This window comes from Odocoileus virginianus, chromosome 18, assembly GCF_023699985.2.
Source record: "Odocoileus virginianus isolate 20LAN1187 ecotype Illinois chromosome 18, Ovbor_1.2, whole genome shotgun sequence".
In the NCBI taxonomy this organism is placed as follows: domain Eukaryota; kingdom Metazoa; phylum Chordata; class Mammalia; order Artiodactyla; family Cervidae; genus Odocoileus; species Odocoileus virginianus.
In genome coordinates this window covers 2,761,806-2,779,618 of record NC_069691.1, presented here as the reverse complement: position 1 = coordinate 2,779,618, position 17,813 = coordinate 2,761,806, and the positions used below count along the sequence as shown (strand labels likewise).

Below are 17,813 nucleotides of genomic sequence, written 5' to 3'. Positions count from 1 at the left end.
CTGATCCTTAGGATGCGCGGAATCCCCAGGCCGTCCTGCCCCAGAGACTCGCAGAGAGGATCACAGAGGTGGCAGAGAGAGTGGCGGGAAAGGGCTCACACAGCTCCTGGTGGACACTTTTTAATGACTGGTGCAAATTCCTTAGTCACCACTGACAAGCTTTGAGTTGGTGATGCAATATATTAAAATACTTTTTACAGCTAGTAAATAATTTACCGCAAGTGAAACTATTTAAACAGCCTAATGATTCATTGTCAGTTCTTGCTAAAGTGAATTTCAAGCCCAATAAACTTTTGCACTTAATTTATTTCAGTTAATGATGCTCTAATTTACAGAATATTTGTGAACCGTTAGTTCCCCTGCAGCTAGCTTGTTGTCACCAAGAGGTCACATCAGCCACAAAAGGACAGGTATTAGGGGATTTCCTGCAAGGAACTACCAGCAGATTTCTTTTTTAAAATATCACTTTTGCTATTCTGTGGAGAATGGACTGGTTGAAAGTTGAGAATGGTGGTAGTGAAAAAAAATCTCTGAAAGGATATACGCACACACACATATACACATAAAACCCATACCAATAATTGCATTGGCAGAGCTGGGAAGAGATAGACTTTTCACTGAGTTTATTTTTATAATATCTTTTGTATTTTGTAGTATATACACAGATTCCATATTAAAGAAAAGAAAATTGATGGTAAAAGAAATGGTGGCGGTGAAGCTCGATTGAAGTGGTTGGATATGATATTTAGCTTGGAAGTAGAATTGATGAAACTCAATTATGAATTAGATATGAAAGGATGGGACTTCCCAGGTGGCTCAGTGGTAAAGAACCCACCTGCTAATGTAGGAGACTTAAGAAATGTGGGTTCGACCCCTGGGTCAGGAAGATCCCCTGAAAGAGGGTACGGCAACCCACTCCAGTATTCCTGCGTGAAGAATTCCATGGACAGAGGAGCCTGGCAGGCTACGGTCCATAGGGTCACAAAGAGTTGGACACAACTGAAGTGACTTAGTACACATGCAAGGATGACAGAGAAAAGGAAGGTTGACTTCCCGATGTCTGGTATTAGTAATTGGGTGATTAGTGCCATTTACCAAGATGAAAAGCTGGGGGAGTGGTCAGGTTTAGGGATTTAAAAGTAAAGGCGTAATTTGTGATGTGTTAGATTTGAGATGCCTATGAGACAGCCACATGAAGCTATTATAAAGGCAATAGGATATATGAATCTAGGTCTTCCCTGGTGGCTCAGTGGTAAAGAATCTGCCTGCCAATGCAGGAAACACAAGTTTGATCCCCGGTCCAGGATGATCTCACAAGCCAAGGAGCAGCTAAGCCCGTGCACCACAACTACTGAGCTTGTGCTCTAGAGCCTGGGAGTTGCAAATACTGAAACTCGTGTGCACCTAGATCCCATGCTCCGGAAGAGAAACCACCACAGTGAGAAGCCCAAACACGGTGACTAGAGAGTAGGCCCCCCCTCACTGCAACTGGAGAAAAGCCTGCATGGCGACGAAGACCTAGCACAGCCGAAGATAGATAGAGTGATATGTGCAAAAGCTGTATGGATCTGAACACAAGATTCATGGTGTATTAGTTTCCTACTGCTGTTGTAACAAATTACACAAAACTTAGTAGCTTAAAAATACAATTATATTATCTTCCAATCTGGAGGTTAGAAGTCTGAAATGGGTTTTTGAGGGGCTAAAATAAAAGAAGCAGTATAGATATCATCACAGGAAAAAAATTTATAACTATGTGTAGTGATCAATGTTAACTAGATTTATCATGGTGATCATTTCACAAGATCCTTGTGTTTTACACCTGAACCTAGTGTAAAGTTATATGTCAAATATATCTCAATTTAAAAAAAAGGTATCAGTAGGTTATTGTCTTCCTTAGGCTGCAGGGGAGAATCTGTATCTTTGCCTTTTCCAATTTCTAGAGGCTACCTTCAGACTTCCCTGGTGATGCTCAGTGGTAAAGAGTCTGCCTGCCAGTGCACGAGACATGGGTTCGATCCCTGGGTCGGGAAGATCCCCTGGAGAAGGAAAAGGCAACCCTCTCCATTATTCTTGCCTGGGAAATTCCATGGACAGAGGAGCCTGGCAGGCTACAATCCATGGGGGTTGCAGAAGAGTTGAACAGAACTTAGCGACTAAACAACAACAACCTACAGGAGGCAAAGACCGAACAGAAGCAGAAGAGATTAAGAAGAGGTGGCAAAAATACACAGAAGAGCTTCACGAAAAGGTCTTAATGACCGGGTTAACCATGATAGTGTGATCACTCACCTAGAGCCAGACATCCTGGAGTGTGAAATCAAGTGGGCCTTAGGAGGCATTAATACGAACAAAGCTAGTGGAGGGGATGGAATTCCAGCTGAGCTATTTCATATCCTAAAAGATGATGTTATTAAAGTGCTGCAGTCAACATGCCAGCAAATTTGGAAAACTCAGCAGTGGGCACAGGATTGAAAAAGGTCAGTTTTTATTCCAGTCCCAAATAAGGGCAATGCCAAAGAATGTTCAAACCACTGCAACTGCACTTATTTCACATGCTAGCAAGGTAATGCTTAAATCCTTCAAGCTAGGCTTTGACAGTACATGAACTGAGAACTACCAGTTGTATAAGCTGGATTTAGAAAAGGCAGAGAAACCAGAGATCAAATTGCCAACATTTGTTGGATCATAGAAGAAACAAAGGAATTTCAGAAAAACATCTACTTCTGCTTCATTGACTACACTAAAACCCTTGACTGTGTGGATCACAACAAACTGTGGAAAATTCTTCAAGAGATGGGAATACCATACCACCTTATCTGTTTCCTGAGAAACCTGTATGCAGATCAAGAAGCAAGTTAGAACCAGACATGGAAAAACAGACTGGTTCAAAGTTGGGAAAGGAGTATATCAGGGCTGTGTATTGTCACCCTGTTTATTTAACATATGCAGAGTACATCATGAAAAATGCTGGGCTGGATGAAGCTCATGCTGGATTAAGATTGTTGGGAGAAATATCAATAACCTCAGATTTGCAGATAGTAGGAGATAATACACAATTAGTACCACATTAATGGCAGAAAGCGGAAGAGGAACTGAAGGTCCTCTTGATGCTTAAAACTCAACATTCAAAAACTAAGATCATTGCATCCAGTCCCATCACTTCATGGCAAATAGATGTGTGGAAAAGCGGAAACAGTGACATACTTTGCTTTCTTGGGCTCCAAAATCACTGTGGATGGTGACTGTAGCCTTGAAAGTAAAGGATGTTTGTTCCTTGGAAAGAAAGCTATGACAAACCTAGACAGCATATTAAAAAAGGGAGATATCACTTTGCCAAGAAAGGTCTGCAGAGTCAAAGCTATGTTTTTTCCAGCAGTCATGTATGGATGTGAGAGTTGGACCATAGAGAAGGCTGAGCATTGAAGAATTGATGCTTTCGAATTGTGCTGGAGAAGACCCTATCCAGAACAGAACATCAGTTTTCTTTTCTTGAATAAAAATTAATATCAAAACAGTATTAATGTTCAGTTTTTATCTGGTGGCTTATTACATGGATGTGTTTAGTTTGTAAAATTTCATATTGTACACTTAAAATATATGCACTTTTTGTGTTTATATTGTAAGTACAATATGTTTCTAAAATACTTAATGCTTAAGATGATAGCTGGGGAAAATGTAACTAGAAATATAAATACTTGTAGTTATAGGAAATACAATTTTGAGAATTTGTACACTTATTAGGCCACTCATAGATTTTGTTGTTTTTTGACCAATATTGAGAATTGTATAGTGTCATATATAGTTGAATAGTTCTGTGTTCATAGAATCATTTAACCCTAGATTATCCCTTTTTAGGATTTTCTCCTATGTTCTCTTAGATGAAGTTGCAGCAAGAAGCTGTAGGAAGCATTTTCTCTTGGCTTTTTAAGATCACTTTTCATTGGGTAAAGATTACCATTCTGGATTTCTGGGTCTCTGCTATAGGCGAGCATTATCTTTTCTAATAATTAGTGTTTTCATTTTCTGTAGATAAATACCCAGAAGTGGAATTTCTGGATGGTATGGTAGTTCTATTTTTAATTTTTTGAGAAAACCTCCTTACCGTTTTCTACAGTGGCTATGCCAGTTTATATGCTCACCAACAATGCACAAAGTTTCTTTTTTCTCCAAGTTCTCACCAACAGCTGTTATTTGTTATCTTTTTAACAACACATGCTAACCATTTTGACAGATGTGAGGTGATATTTCATTGTGGTTTTGACTTGAATTTCCTTGGTGATTGGTGATGTTCAGCATCTTTTCACATGCCTGTTGGCCATCTGCATGTCTTCTTTGGAAAAATGCCTATTTAGGATCTCTTGCCATTTAAAAATTGTCTTTTGATGTTGAGTTGTATGAGTTCATTATGTATTTGGGGCATTAATTGCTTATTGCATGTATCACTTGAAAATATGTTCTCCCTTTCAGTAGGCGGCCTTATAATTTTGTTGATAGTTTCCTTCACTGTGCGAAACTATAGTTTGATGTAGTCGCAGTTGTTTATTTTGTTGCCCTTGCCTGAGGAGATACATTAAAAAAAAAAAAAAATTGCTAAAGCCAGTGTCAAAGAGTGTAGTGCCTATTTTCTTTCTAGAGTTTATGGTTTCAGGTCTTACGTTTAAGTCTTTAATCCATACTAAGGTGGCGCTGGCCGGCTAACAGATGGGCCTGGTCTTGACATGGTAGGCAGTGGGTCTGTGTGACCCCAGGGTTGGTCAGCCCATTGGTGAGTGGGGTTTGGGCCCAGGGGATCCACTAGTGGATGAGGCCAGGTCCTGCTGCTCCTGGAGTTGGTGTTCGTCTGCTGGTTAGCGCACCAGGTCCTGACACAGCTGGCTACAGGGTCTTGGTGTTCACAGAGCTGGTGTCTAGCAGAAGTGGGTGAGGCCTCTTTCCAAGACTAGTATCAACCCACGGGTGGAGCTGGGTCCTGAGATCTCTGGCTGAGGGGCTGAAGGTTCTGTTGCTGATGTAGACCCACTAGGTGGGTGGGGCTGGGCCCTGGGCCATCTGGTAGGTGAGGGTGTTTCCTGGCGCAAGGCTGGAGCCTCAAGGAGTCCTTTCTGCTAGGGGGTGAGGTCAAGACCCTACCCATCTGGGGCACCTGGCCTGGGGCATCCCTGGACTGCTGCTGACTGGCTGGTGGGCAAGTAGTTTCCAGCACTAATAAGCTACAGGGGAGACTCTAAAGTGGTGCTTACCTGTGCCAGGGCCCTCCTGGTGGGTTGACCTCCCCGAAATGGCTGTATCTATGTCCCCAGGGTGACTTTCGGTTGCCTCCTGCCTCTACAAGAGGCTCTCCAAGATCAGAAAGTGGGTTTGATCCAGGCTCCTTTCCACTGACTGCTTCTGCCATGCGTCTTGGAGCGTATGAGATTTTTGTGTGTGCCCTTTAAGAGTGGAGTCTCTATTTCCCATAACCCTCTGGGTCTCCCTAAAGAAAGTCCCACTGGCCTTCCAAGTTAAATGTTCTGGGGCTGGGCTCCCCAGTACAGGATCCCTGGGATGGGAAGCCCAATGCAGGGCTTGGACCCCCTGCTTTTGGGGAAGAACCTCCGCAACTGTAATTATCCTTCCAGTTGTGCATTACTCACCTGGGGGACATGAGTCTTGACTAACCGCATCTCTGCCCCTCCTCCCCTTCTCACTGTGGTTCCTTCTTTGTAACTTTAGCTTTTCAGTTCAGTTCAGTTCAGTGGTGTCCGACTCTCTGCGACCCCATGAATCGCAGCACGCCAGGCCTCCCTGTCCATCACCAACTCCCGGAGTTTACTCAAACTCGTGCCCATCGAGTCGGTGATGCCATCCAGCTATCTTATCCTCTGTTGTCCCCTTCTCCTCCTGCCCCCAATCCCTCCCAGCATCAGGATCTTTTTCAATGAGTCAGCTCTTCGCATGAGGTGGCCAAAGTATTGGAGTTTCAGCTTCAGCTTTTAGAAGACCTTTTTTGTTAGTCCTCAGGGTGCTCTTATGGATACTTTGTCTGTAAATAATTGCAGTTTTGGTGTGCCTCTGGGAGGAGGTGAACACCAGGTCTTCCTGCTCCATCCTCTTGGCCACTCCGCAAGTCATTATGTTTTGTTTGGCTTGATTTCCTTTGGCTTTAATCTGAGGGCTCTACAAACTGCAAAAAAGTACTGATGGCTTTGTAGTATAATAAAATCGGAGTTAAAAAAATTTAGCAAACATTTCTTGCAAACAAAGCAAGGCAGTTACCTTGATACTCTTGGCAAATCACCGAAGGTGTGTGTTTGTTCCTTTTGAGCCTAAAGTACATTCCCGATGATGGCTAAAGCCAGGTGGTCATTTTAAAGAAGAAATGAGGCAGACAAACCTGTTTCTTTCTTGATTCTTCAGTCTTACAGGCAGGTGTTTTTCCCAAGCTGTGGCTATTGAACTTTCTCATGTTTTCACCTAATGTTAGCCAGACGCGCTACTGGTTCTCCGGGTTCTCAGATGTCTCCAAAGCACACCAATTTTGTTATGGGTGACCCCAGCTCCTCTTAGTGAGTAACTCTATAGAACTACTCCATAAACAGAATTTAGTATTCAGGGCACAATTAGATTGTCAAAGGACCGTAGACCTTGAGAGATCATGTAATTCAGGCTTCTCATTAGCAGAAGAGATCTCTCTACAGCATCCTGACAGACATTCATCTGGCCACTTCGGGCACATTTATTCTAACAGGGACTTGTCTTTCTCTTTAACTTGGTGACTTAATGATAAAGTACTCTGCCTCTCTACCTACACGTTAGTAGGGTTCTGAACACTTTATGTTCACTCAGTACTCCTGACCATCTTAAGATGTAGAATCTATCACCTCTATTTCATAGATAGAAAGACTGACTGAAGCATAGAAGGAAAATTTCCTTAAGGTTAAACAACTATTAAGCAGAAGAGCCCAGCCCTTGATCCCACATACTCGACCTACATTTCCTCTCTGTACTGTAGAACCCACATATATCATGACAGAAACCTGTCTTCAGGGTGATCTTAATTGTCAACTTTTGGGTAAGTTGTTAAGAATTCACATAACTCTTCTACTACACAGCCCATCTCTCTCTGAATTGCACATAATGGTCTTAGAAAATTTTAAAAGATATCTTTAAAATCAACATATATGCCTATGACATTCTCCTGATATGCTTCAAAAAAGAGAATGAGGTCAGTTTGGCATAATTTAAAAAAATAAACTTATTATAATATAACAAAGAAAGTTGCACATAACAAGCATGTGTTGAATTTTGGGTTTTCATGAACTGAACACACTTGGATAACTACCACTAAGATAAAGACAAAAAGTACCAGTATCCATGGGCTGCCGAACCAAGAGCTGCCTATCCATGACCCATGACAAAACCTGGAACCAAAGCTATGCTTTGTAATAGATACAATGGTAATTAAGGAAGCATGTTAAACTGACTCTCTGAAGCATTTAGACTGTGGAATATAAAGAAGACTGGTCAGTCAAGAAATGAGAGCACAGATATGTTACGAGAGGTTGAACAGGTGGGCCATAGGACAAGAATCCAGTCTCTGACTTGCCTTGGATCCTGAACAACTCTCTGACTTCAAACTATGTGTATCCTTAAAATAAATCCTCTTTTTCTTAAGGTTCCCTACTCCTTGTAGTCAGAAGATACGAACACCAAACTCCAAGGCTTAGTCCAATGGAAGAGAAAACTGTGATGTCTGCCACATGGGTTTTTCTTGGGGGAGGGTGGGTGGTAGGTGGGGTGAGTGTGGAAGAGAGGCAGGAATAGTGACATGAACTTGCCATTCCTGCTCTTGGCCCGTGTCATGAAGAAATCAACCTCAGATGGGAAAAGCTGAGTAATTAATCACTGTATTATCTGGATGTTTCTGTTTAATAAATATCCTTGCCTTAGTTGTTCCTCCTATCCCGCTCTGTATTTTAGCCATGACCTTTTAATTGTCAGAGTCTCCTGAGTATATAAAGAGATAAAGCACATCTTACAAAGCAAGTATCACTGCATAAGCCAGACTGCTTATAGCCTAACCATTTACGTCATGTGGGTACCTCCTCACAAGAGACAATTACTTCTGTGACACTGATCAGGCTTCACTATAAAGACGAGAAAGCACTTCTTTTCCTCTTGGGAAAGTCATGTGAGGGTTAAGTTTATACTGGAGGAAAATAATTCAGTAACAATGTGAACAAACTGTATGGGTCAACTTCAGGTTTGTAAGAGCATGAGACTATAAGATATGCTTACAAACATCCTGATTAAAATATTGTGACAAGAAGAGAAGCCTTTTTCAGGTTCATGTTTCAGGAAAGTATAATCACTGTCCATACCCCCAGTTACTAACCATGTCAGCCAATGAGCTTTGTAGAGTGCCCGCCATGGTGAGCCACGCCTGTGCTATAGTTTTCCCAATTACAGAAGAAAAGTGCAAATAAGTGCAAGGACCATGTGTGTGTGCTTGTGAAATGTTGCCCTTCACTGGATGATTTCTTAATGTATTTTTGTGGGCTGTGAAAGTGTCATATTTTGCATTGATGAACACTTTTATTTCTTGTCTGTCTTACTAGGGTAATGAGCTAAGCCAGAGAGAGCTCAGTCATCCCTGACCAGCAGGGTCCAGAAAGCTGAATGGGCACAGTTACTCCAGCTGAACTGGAAGAGCATTAGAAACTAGTTCATTTTTAACTTTGACCCCGTTATAAAAAGTTGGATTAACAAAATTACATTCTTAAATAACTGCTCATCAAAGAGTAATGTGGGAAGTATGTTCTTTTGGACTTTAAAACCTTGGGAATAACCTTATTTCCAAAGCAATAAACCTTTGCGAAAGTCTCATGATTTCTCCACAACAGCTGAAGAACTAGGCCAGGTCCATGCCCAGAACCTCTGGAGCTGAGGAACAGCCCACAGTTAGTACTTGGCATCCAGCTAAGGATGAAGGTGGGGGCCCACAAGGACGTTCCTTTGGAATACCACAGTGGGCTTCTTCATGCCTGTGTGAATACTTAGAGGCATGCATGCTCAGTCATGTCCAGCTGTTTGTGACCCTCATAGACTGTAGCCCACCAGGCTCCTCTGTCCATGGAATTCTCCAGGCAGGAATACTGGAGCGGGTTGCCATTTCCTCCTCCAGGGGATCTTCCTGACCCAGGGATTGAACCAATGTCTCCTGCATCTCATACATTGGCAGGCAGATTCTTTAGCACTATGTCACCAGGGAAGCCCAGGCTGTGAATACTTAAGACACACTCAAATATACATGGCAAACAACAATAAATTCTAGGCATGAAAAGAAGACCTCAGCCTCTCTTCATGTTTTCATGCTCCTACTCTGAATCTAAGTCAAACTTTCAAATAATTTCTGTTTTTTACCCCCTACCCTCCTTTCTGTCCTGAAATGTGGGCACTCCCTTGCAATGACACATTTTCCCACTGGTCTTCTACACACTTGGTCTTTCAGAATCATTCACTCTCAGACTTTCCATTCTGACTATGACTTGTGTGTAGGTAATTCCTTGGATAATGCTCTGGCCTGATCTTTCTTCCTAGTTCTAAGCCTATATCTTCAACTGTCTGCTAGATATTTCCTCACCTCCAACTCTATGTTAAATTAGTTTGGTTTTTTACTTCTTGACTTTCCCGCTTCTTTTAATGGTAACAATTTGTCACTTTCATTCAGACTCAAAACAATGGAATCTTATTTTAATCTCTTCTGACTTTTAATATCTAAATTCTTCAAGATTTTTTCTTTTTTGCATCTACTCTTCTCATTCCTTTCATCATCACCTTAGTTCAGATCTTTATCTTATGTTCTTAATTCTGAGATGCCAGCATTTTTGTAATTTTATATACCTAAAATTTTATAATCAGTGTAAACATTTAATGTAGAGCTTTTTATTACAAAAACCTATTATTCAATAGTGTCTTAGAATAAAAAACTATGACATCTCAGACCTAGATTACTGTGCTTCTACCACTCTTTCAGCCTGAATTCCCTTGCTTTTCTAATCTGTCCTGCACACTACTGCCTGATTAATCTCCTTAAAAGACTGCATTCAACTATTGTCCACTGGTTAAGACTGCTCTTTCACTACAGGGCACAGGTTCATCCATGGCCGGAGAACTAGGTGTCACCAAAAAAAAAAAACTTCAGTGGTACCCCTTCTCTGCTAGGTAAAGTATGTAGGTATGCCTAGGGGATCAAAGTACACTTTGAAGGGACCCCAAATCACACGCTGACGTCTTCCTGTCCTTATCAGCATAATTCCCCTACCCGGATTCTCCTGCCCTGCACACATCCTCTTCTGCCTGTCTGTGTCATTTCCCATAATTAGGAGGTTATTCCTCCTGCTACATATGCCCTACTCAGACTGCAAGTCCTAGCTCTGTTGTAAACGTAACCTGAACACTCTGTCCCCAGATACTCTTGTCTTCCTCCAAATTCCTGTAGGACTTGTCTTGATCCCACAGCCATCCAGGATGAGCTGCTTTTCTGCCACCATGTCTCACATATATTATTAGTTATCTAGTATCTTTGAATGTCTGTATATATGTGTGTTGTGATTGTTTAGTTGCTAAGTCATGTCTAACTCTTTGCAACCCAGTGGATTGCAGCACGCCAGGCTTACTTGTCCTTCACTATCTCCCGTAGTTTGCTCAAACTCATGTCCATTGAGTCAGTGATATATTTATGAGTGTAAAGCAATTAATCTGATGTTTTATAATGAACCCAGGAAAAATCAGTCACACTAGTTGCCTTATTCTATGTCTTATTTCTCTCATCAAATTACAAATTTTTTGAAGTTATCTCTATTAGATATACTTATTTCCCTTGAATTGTGATTTATCTAAGAAATACAGTCTAATAAGTGCTGAGTTCAATGTGGGATCACCTCTCATAGCAAAGGTCATGGCCACCTCTCTTCTTTTCTCTATGGCTGGTCCTAATCACATATATTCAACTTCTCCCATTAGCCCTCCTCCAGCACCCAAGCTAATGATCTTAGTAGAACAATACTATTGCGCAGGCTTTAGCATAAATCAAATGTAAAGGAACATGGTGAGTTGAAGAACAAGGAGAAACTTAGCAGTGTTAGAAGGTGGATGTGAGGAGGCAGAAAGTCTTGAGATGCAGCTAAGATGTGGGGCACGGCTGGTTAGCAAGATGTCATGCTAAGGAGGTGAAACCTTCTTTCTCATCACTGGGACTGGGAGGTTTTTTTAATCAGCCAGCCATGTCACGAGGGACCTGATCAGATTTACTTCATTAGAGGTGTGGGAGATGGGTAGGGAAGAGGAGGAAGGACTGGGAGAAGGTAGGCCAGTTAAGAGTACGATTTCAGCATGGTAGTGGTGGCGGTAGGACTGCAAAGCAAGAGAATGGAGTCAAAAGAATGTAGAGATTTGCAGCCCATTGAACCAGCTGTGCTCTTTTCCCCAAGGAGTCTAGTGTGCAAGGGCTGCAAACAGCAGCCTCCTTAGTAGTGTCGGAAGCCTGTAGCCTGTACAGGTTGCCCTAAGGTACCTTGGAGTCAGCCCTTTCCAGTAGACATTTATGATTGGCATGCTGTCCCCAATCTAGGTTCCAGACAGGTGTGTGTAGTGCCTTTCCAAAGAAGCCCCAGGGCAGAGTGGCCAGGGTCCACATTGGCCAAATCATAATGTCCAAGTTGCAGAACAAGGAGTATGTGATTGAGGCCCTTTGCTGTGCTTAGTCGATCAGTCATGTCCAGTTGGGAGAAGGCAATGGCACCCCACTCCAGTACTCTTGCCTGGAAAATCCCATGGATGGAGGAGCCTGGTAGGCTACAGACCATGGGGTTGCAAAGAGCTGGACATGACTGAGCGACTTCACTTTAACTTTTCACTTTCATGCATTGGAGAAGGAAATGGCAACCTACTCCAGTATTCTTGCCTGCAGAATCCCAGGGACAGAGGAGCCTGGTGGGCTGCCATCTATGGGGTCGCACAGAGTCAGACGCGACTTAGCAGCAGCATGACCAACTCTTTGTGACCCCATGGACTTATCCTGCCAGGCTCCTCTGTCCATGGGGATTCTCCAGGCAAGAATACTGGAGGGGGTTGCCATGCCCTCCTCCACGGGATCTTCCCAATCCAGGGATCAAACCCAGGTCTCCCACATTGCAGGTGGATTCTTTACTGTCTGATCCACCAGGGAAGCCCAGTTGAGGCCCTACACAGGGCCAAATTCAAGTGCCTGGGCTGCCAGGAGACCTGCGTCTCCAAGAAGTGGGGATTTACTCAGTTTAATGTGGAAGAATTTGAAAACACGGTGGCAGAAAAGCGGCTCATCTTAGATGACTGTGGGGTCAAATACATTCTTAATCTGGACAAACAGCGGCCTGCACTCATGAGAGCCTTGACACTGTTCCCTCCTTACTCATGCCCAATAAATCCTACTTTCCTGTCAAAAAAAAAGAATGTGAAGGAAAAATGGACGTAACTTGATGGCAGAGATGAGACGGAAAAGATGACAATAGAAAAGAATGAATGACACAGGTTTGCACTTTTAACAATGGGGTAGCTGAAGTAGAGAAGCAGGTTGGGGATGGGCTGGAGTAGGTGAGAAGACAATGAAGTCTGATGTGGATATGTTGAATTTGTGATTGAGGACCTGAAGCAAGAGATGGGTTGGAGAGACAGACCTGTGGTAGGTATAACTCACCCAATAAAATGTGTATCTGTCTTGAAATACACTGTTCACTCTTAGCCAGTGCAGCCAACTACATTTCTTGTCCTACCTGTTTCACCAGATTTTTATTATGTTCCTGGCTCCCAGTTTGTTATACTTCTACTCTTGGCCAGTTCAGAACTCTTTCTGTAATATTTTATATAGAGTTGTTACGTAACTCTTAAACAGACTCTTCAACATTGTTTAAGGAGTAAAGTTCCGTGGAAACCCAGTTTATTGCCCCTTATGTTACAATAAACTGTGGTGTGTCCTGGCCGGGTTCCCTCTTTTCCAGCTCACTTCATCCAACTGCCCATGCACAGAATCTTCTCTGCCTTCCACCTCCCATTCTCTTAACCCCTTCTCTACACTTACGGTCGCAGCTTTATCTTTTTTTGCTGTGGTTGTTAATTAGTTTGTTTGACTGTGCGCGTATTAGTTGCGGCACATGGGCTCTTTAGTCCTCACTGCAGCATGCGGGATCTACTTCCCTGACCAGAGATCGAACCTGTGCCCCCCTGCATTGGGAGCTCAGAGTTTTAGCCATTGGAACACGAGGGAAGTCCCCACTGCTTTATTCTCAAAGCTTTCTTCTTCCTGGGCTTCATGACATCTCCTGATTTTCCACCTACCTCCAATTTCTCTGACTGCTATATGTCACCAAACCCCTACTTAAAGTTTTCCAGGCTTCCCTATTTAGCCTTCCTTTCATCTCATTTTAGTGCACAATGTGATCTCAGCTACTTGCGGGGCTTAAAAAACAACCATTAACATTATTTCTAAATCTGAATTTGTGGCCCAGTCTTCTCAGTCCAAATCCAAATATCCAACTCCTTTTAGGATACCTTTTTCCACATGTGTTCCATGGGCATTTCAATTCAGTTTGCCGCAGCGAAGGTCTCCTCTCCCCCGACACCTGGCCTTTCTCCAGTCTGATTCAAGTGATGGTATTCACCCTCCCCGTAACCTGGGAGCCGCTCCTGACTTCTCTTTTCTTTCTCAAACTCAGTTTGCCATGAAATCCTACCCATTTTACCTTATAAGTGAGCATTTTCCTAGATGAGAATACAGTGTGGTTGAAGATAGTAAGGAGGGGTTGAGATCAGCCCTGACAGGAGAAGTTTCGTTGAGAAATATTGGAAAATATGGTTGGACCATCAAGTGGGAGAGTGACTTGAAAGAGGCCACATGGAGTATTTCACAACTGATGTGCTTGTAGAATGACCAAACATTAGGCAGATGGATGAAATGGTCATTTCAAAGTGCATTTTAAAAAAGCAGTCACTTGAAAAAATAGGAGTAACTTTGTAATCAGAGACAACCATTTCTCACATTTCATTGATGACATGAGGGGAAAAAAAAAACCTACAAAGTTCCAACTAGAAGGTCAGAAAATCTGACCCTGAATTTAAATGGAAGTGCTACTAAAAAATAAGAAATAATAAATTCTCATTGAAGAAGATAAATTGAATTAGGCATTAGTGATATAACTAGTAGACTGTGTTGAAAATAATTGCAAGAATGACATAATTTAATTGAAAGGTGCTTATAAATCAATTCCTTAACTATAAATGATCTTTAAACTGAATATATAGAGGCATTTTTTAATAAATCACCAAATTGAATTGTGATGATGATTTTCTGAAACATCTGCATTTCTGTATTTCTCAGTAAAAATATGAGGTTAAATAAGCTATGTTATAATATAGCATATGATATGACATATAATATATTGATAAATGTAAGCAATTTCCATTTAATTTGGCTCAGATACTAATTAAATTCAAAATAAATATACTTCCATCACCAGTATAATCAGTCAATAGGTAAATAGCTGGGAGAAAAAGTGCTACAAGCCAGGCAGCTCAATAGACCATGTTTCAAAAGCAAAGGAAAAAATAAAATTGCAGTAAACACTGCACTTACGGAAAAAAACTACATTTATGAAGCAGATGTCTCAAAAGGAGACAGTGAGTTTCAACACAGGAACTCAGAGACAACTAGACACCAGAGAATTACTGCTGCCAGGAGTCAGCAGCTAAAAAAAAAAATGACACTAGAAAAAACTGCTAGGTGTGATAGATTTAAACCAAAGCTTTTCCTCTTCCTCCTGGTCATTTTCTTCTTTTTATCCTGATTGCATGTTCAATGATAAGTCTGTCAAATCGCTAAGTTACTTACATGGGGGCCGGGAAGACCCAAGGCGTGGTGAGCATACACGTTAATGTCCATCCTGGGGCACAAGCTCTGTACCTGGTGCTTGAATCAGTGAGCAGAGCAGCCGTGTGTTCTCTTGGCTTAACTACCCCAGAGCAGTCATAAATAGGCGTCTGAATTCCAAACTAAATCTTGAGCTCCGCCTCTCTGAAAAGGAAGAAAAAAAAAATGTGACTCTCAACTCTTCCTGTCTGCCTGGACAGTAGCTTAAAAGTAGGACAGTCAGTGTCTGAGTGTTAGCTTCCTGTTTTGGATGCACTAGTCTACCTGATGATTTTATTTTCCACTAGAAAAATTATTTTCTTCTGAGTTTCTTAAAGGTAGAAACAAAAATCTACGATCATAATCTCAATAGTGTTCTTCATATTGGTTTCACACACAGGCAAAACATTTTACTGATGTATTGTTTAGAGCAAAGAAGGAAAATAAAAAGATTAAACGAGGATTTAAGCTTCCTTCACAGTCACAGGCCTCAAGATACTTAAAACCCTTAGTTTCCTGAGACTGAAGGAAAATCAATACTGTTGCACTTTATCTAAGCTGCATTAAGACTGAAAACTGTTGATACATTTTATAAGGGAGGAATCTTATATTTTGGGGGCTCAGGAACACCCCCATAGCCAGATTGGTGGCAAGGGATATAGACTGATGATTTGCTTATTTTGATTTCACTGGTATATGTTCATTTGAACACATCACCATCCTAGCCTTATCTACCACATAACTGTACATTCTACTTAAGGAAAGCTAAGATTAGAAGTAATCTATTTGGGGGAATTTCCTGGTGGTCTGGTGGTCTGGAGCTTTCACTGTCGGGGTTTGGGGTTCTATCCCTGGTTGAGAAGGTAAGATCCTGCAAGCTGCACAGCCAAAAGAGAAAAATAATCAGTTTTTAAGAAGAGAACACTCTATACTGCTGTTTTTAAAAATGGATGAATGGAATGCGGAGCATATAGCTGAGCATAAGCTAGCACATTTACTGAGCTATCACACGCTGGCACAAACTGAGAAATGAAATTGACTTAGAGAATAGTAAATAAAATCTAACTATGTATGAAAAGAATAATACCAAATGACCAAATGTTTGTCTCTGGACTGTGAGTATGATCCAGCTTTAGAGGTCTTTTGATATGACGTTACATTAACAAAAGAGAAAAATTACAAAAATTAGATTTTGAACAAGTGTTTGCTACACCTGTTCCCAATTAAAAAAAAAACTGAAACCAAGAGAAAAGCTCTTTTTGTCATGTAGGATATCTGGAAACTTCCTTAACTCATTAAAGTACAACCAAAATCCAGAGCAAGCATCGCATGTGACAGTGAAACAAAAAACCTCTCATGCTACTGCCACTTCAGTGAAGGCCCCACTTCCCAAGACATCATATTTGGGAGGAGTTCAACATGTGAGTTTGGGGGGCCCAAGTGTTTACTTCATAACAATGCCTCTCAGGATGGGGCCCTTTACTCGGTGCATCAAGATGACTGCAGAAGTGAAATAAACATTATGACAGGGTTAGGCTGAGGGAGACTGGAGCTGAAATTCCCAGGTATCCTCCATCTACTTCTGGGTGGCAATCATTCTCAAGGGAGGCATTTCCATACCCCAAAGGGGTATATTACAAAATGTGTATAGGGGGATAATCTTTATTTATCACGATAAGCAACAGATGCTTTTAGTTTTACTAGATAGGAACTTTTTTGCAATGTCAGAAACTGTCCTGCACAATAAAAATTTCTTCTGCTCCAAATGATGGGATTCCTTGATGGCTCAGCAGGTGAAAAATCTGCCTTCAATGCAGGAGACACAGGAGTTGCAGTTTCGATTCCTGGGTCAGGAAGAACCCCTGGAGGAGGAAATGGCCACCCACTTCAGTATTCTTGCCTGGAAAATCCCATGGACAGAGGAGCCTGGCAGACTACAGTCCAAAAGGTTGCAGTCAGACAAGACTGAGCACAATACCAAATGATGGGAATATTCCTACAAAGAAATTCCACTGAAATATTTGCATGTAGAAAGCTGATGGAATTTATAACTACATAAAAAGTAACAGAATTGTCTCCTGCAATTTGGTTGGGAAGTTCAGGAGTGTTAGGCATCATGGATTCCCCTCCAGGCACAGAAATTCCTAGTTAATCATTACATATCAGTATTTACGGACTCTGAAGCAAACCATGGTCTGGTCTTGAAGCAGTGCTGCAACCGGAGAAACCAGCTGGACAAAGAAAGAGTAATTTTAAAATAGCTCAAAAATTCTCTTACATTTCCCAAATGTGATGAAGGGTCTACATAACCCTCGGCGGCATTTTCTGATTAATGTCCACTCTTCATTCCCATTCATCTCTTCACATCCAGTTTGCTTTTTCTCACATAAAAACACGGTTTTAAAAAGTCCTCTCCCTTCGTTTCTAGTCTCTATCGGTAAAGCCCCTCTCTGAGAGCTGACCTGGGAAATAGTCTCATGGCTGGTTTTCAGGCTGCGGCTCTGGGGGCCCCATGGCTCAGCTGTGAGCAGTGTCCCTGGGCAGGCCACTCATGCGACAGATGCCCTTCGGTTGCTCATATTCGTTAAGCACACATCAGGCCACAGATGGGCCCGGCTGGCTGGAGAGTAAACATACAACAGGTTACTTTTAGGTGCCAACTCCCCTGGTCCCTGCACAGACATCCAGAATGACAACATAGACAAACGGCCCGTTGACCGCAATGCGGGATGTGGGGCGTCTTCCTGCTGGAGCCTGCTCCAGACTGCAGCAAGGAGGTTCACACTCTGAAGCCCTATTTTGAGGGGACTGGGGCAGAAACCCCTTCCTCCTCAGAACCTGGAAGGCCTGAGAAATCATACCATGACATCCTCCCAGGGAAGGCAGGGAA

General features: G+C 42.1%; 1 protein-coding gene and 1 non-coding gene across 2 annotated transcripts in view; one reads left to right on the top strand and one right to left on the bottom strand.

Annotated features, from left to right (window-relative positions):
• The window catches only part of GNE (glucosamine (UDP-N-acetyl)-2-epimerase/N-acetylmannosamine kinase), a 53,844-nt gene extending 38,836 nt beyond the window's left edge, over positions 1 to 15,008 (bottom strand). The window contains exon 1 of the mRNA XM_020878250.2: positions 14,906 to 15,008. Coding sequence (XP_020733909.2) covers positions 14,906 to 14,956 — 51 coding nt within the window. The 5' untranslated portion in view covers positions 14,957 to 15,008. The remainder of the gene's footprint in view (positions 1 to 14,905) is intronic.
• On the top strand, positions 11,437 to 11,570 carry LOC139039573 (small nucleolar RNA SNORA70). Its single transcript, XR_011492912.1, has one exon. It is a non-coding gene; the product is annotated as a small nucleolar RNA SNORA70 (small nucleolar RNA).
• Positions 15,009 to 17,813: the final 2,805 nt, after the last annotated feature.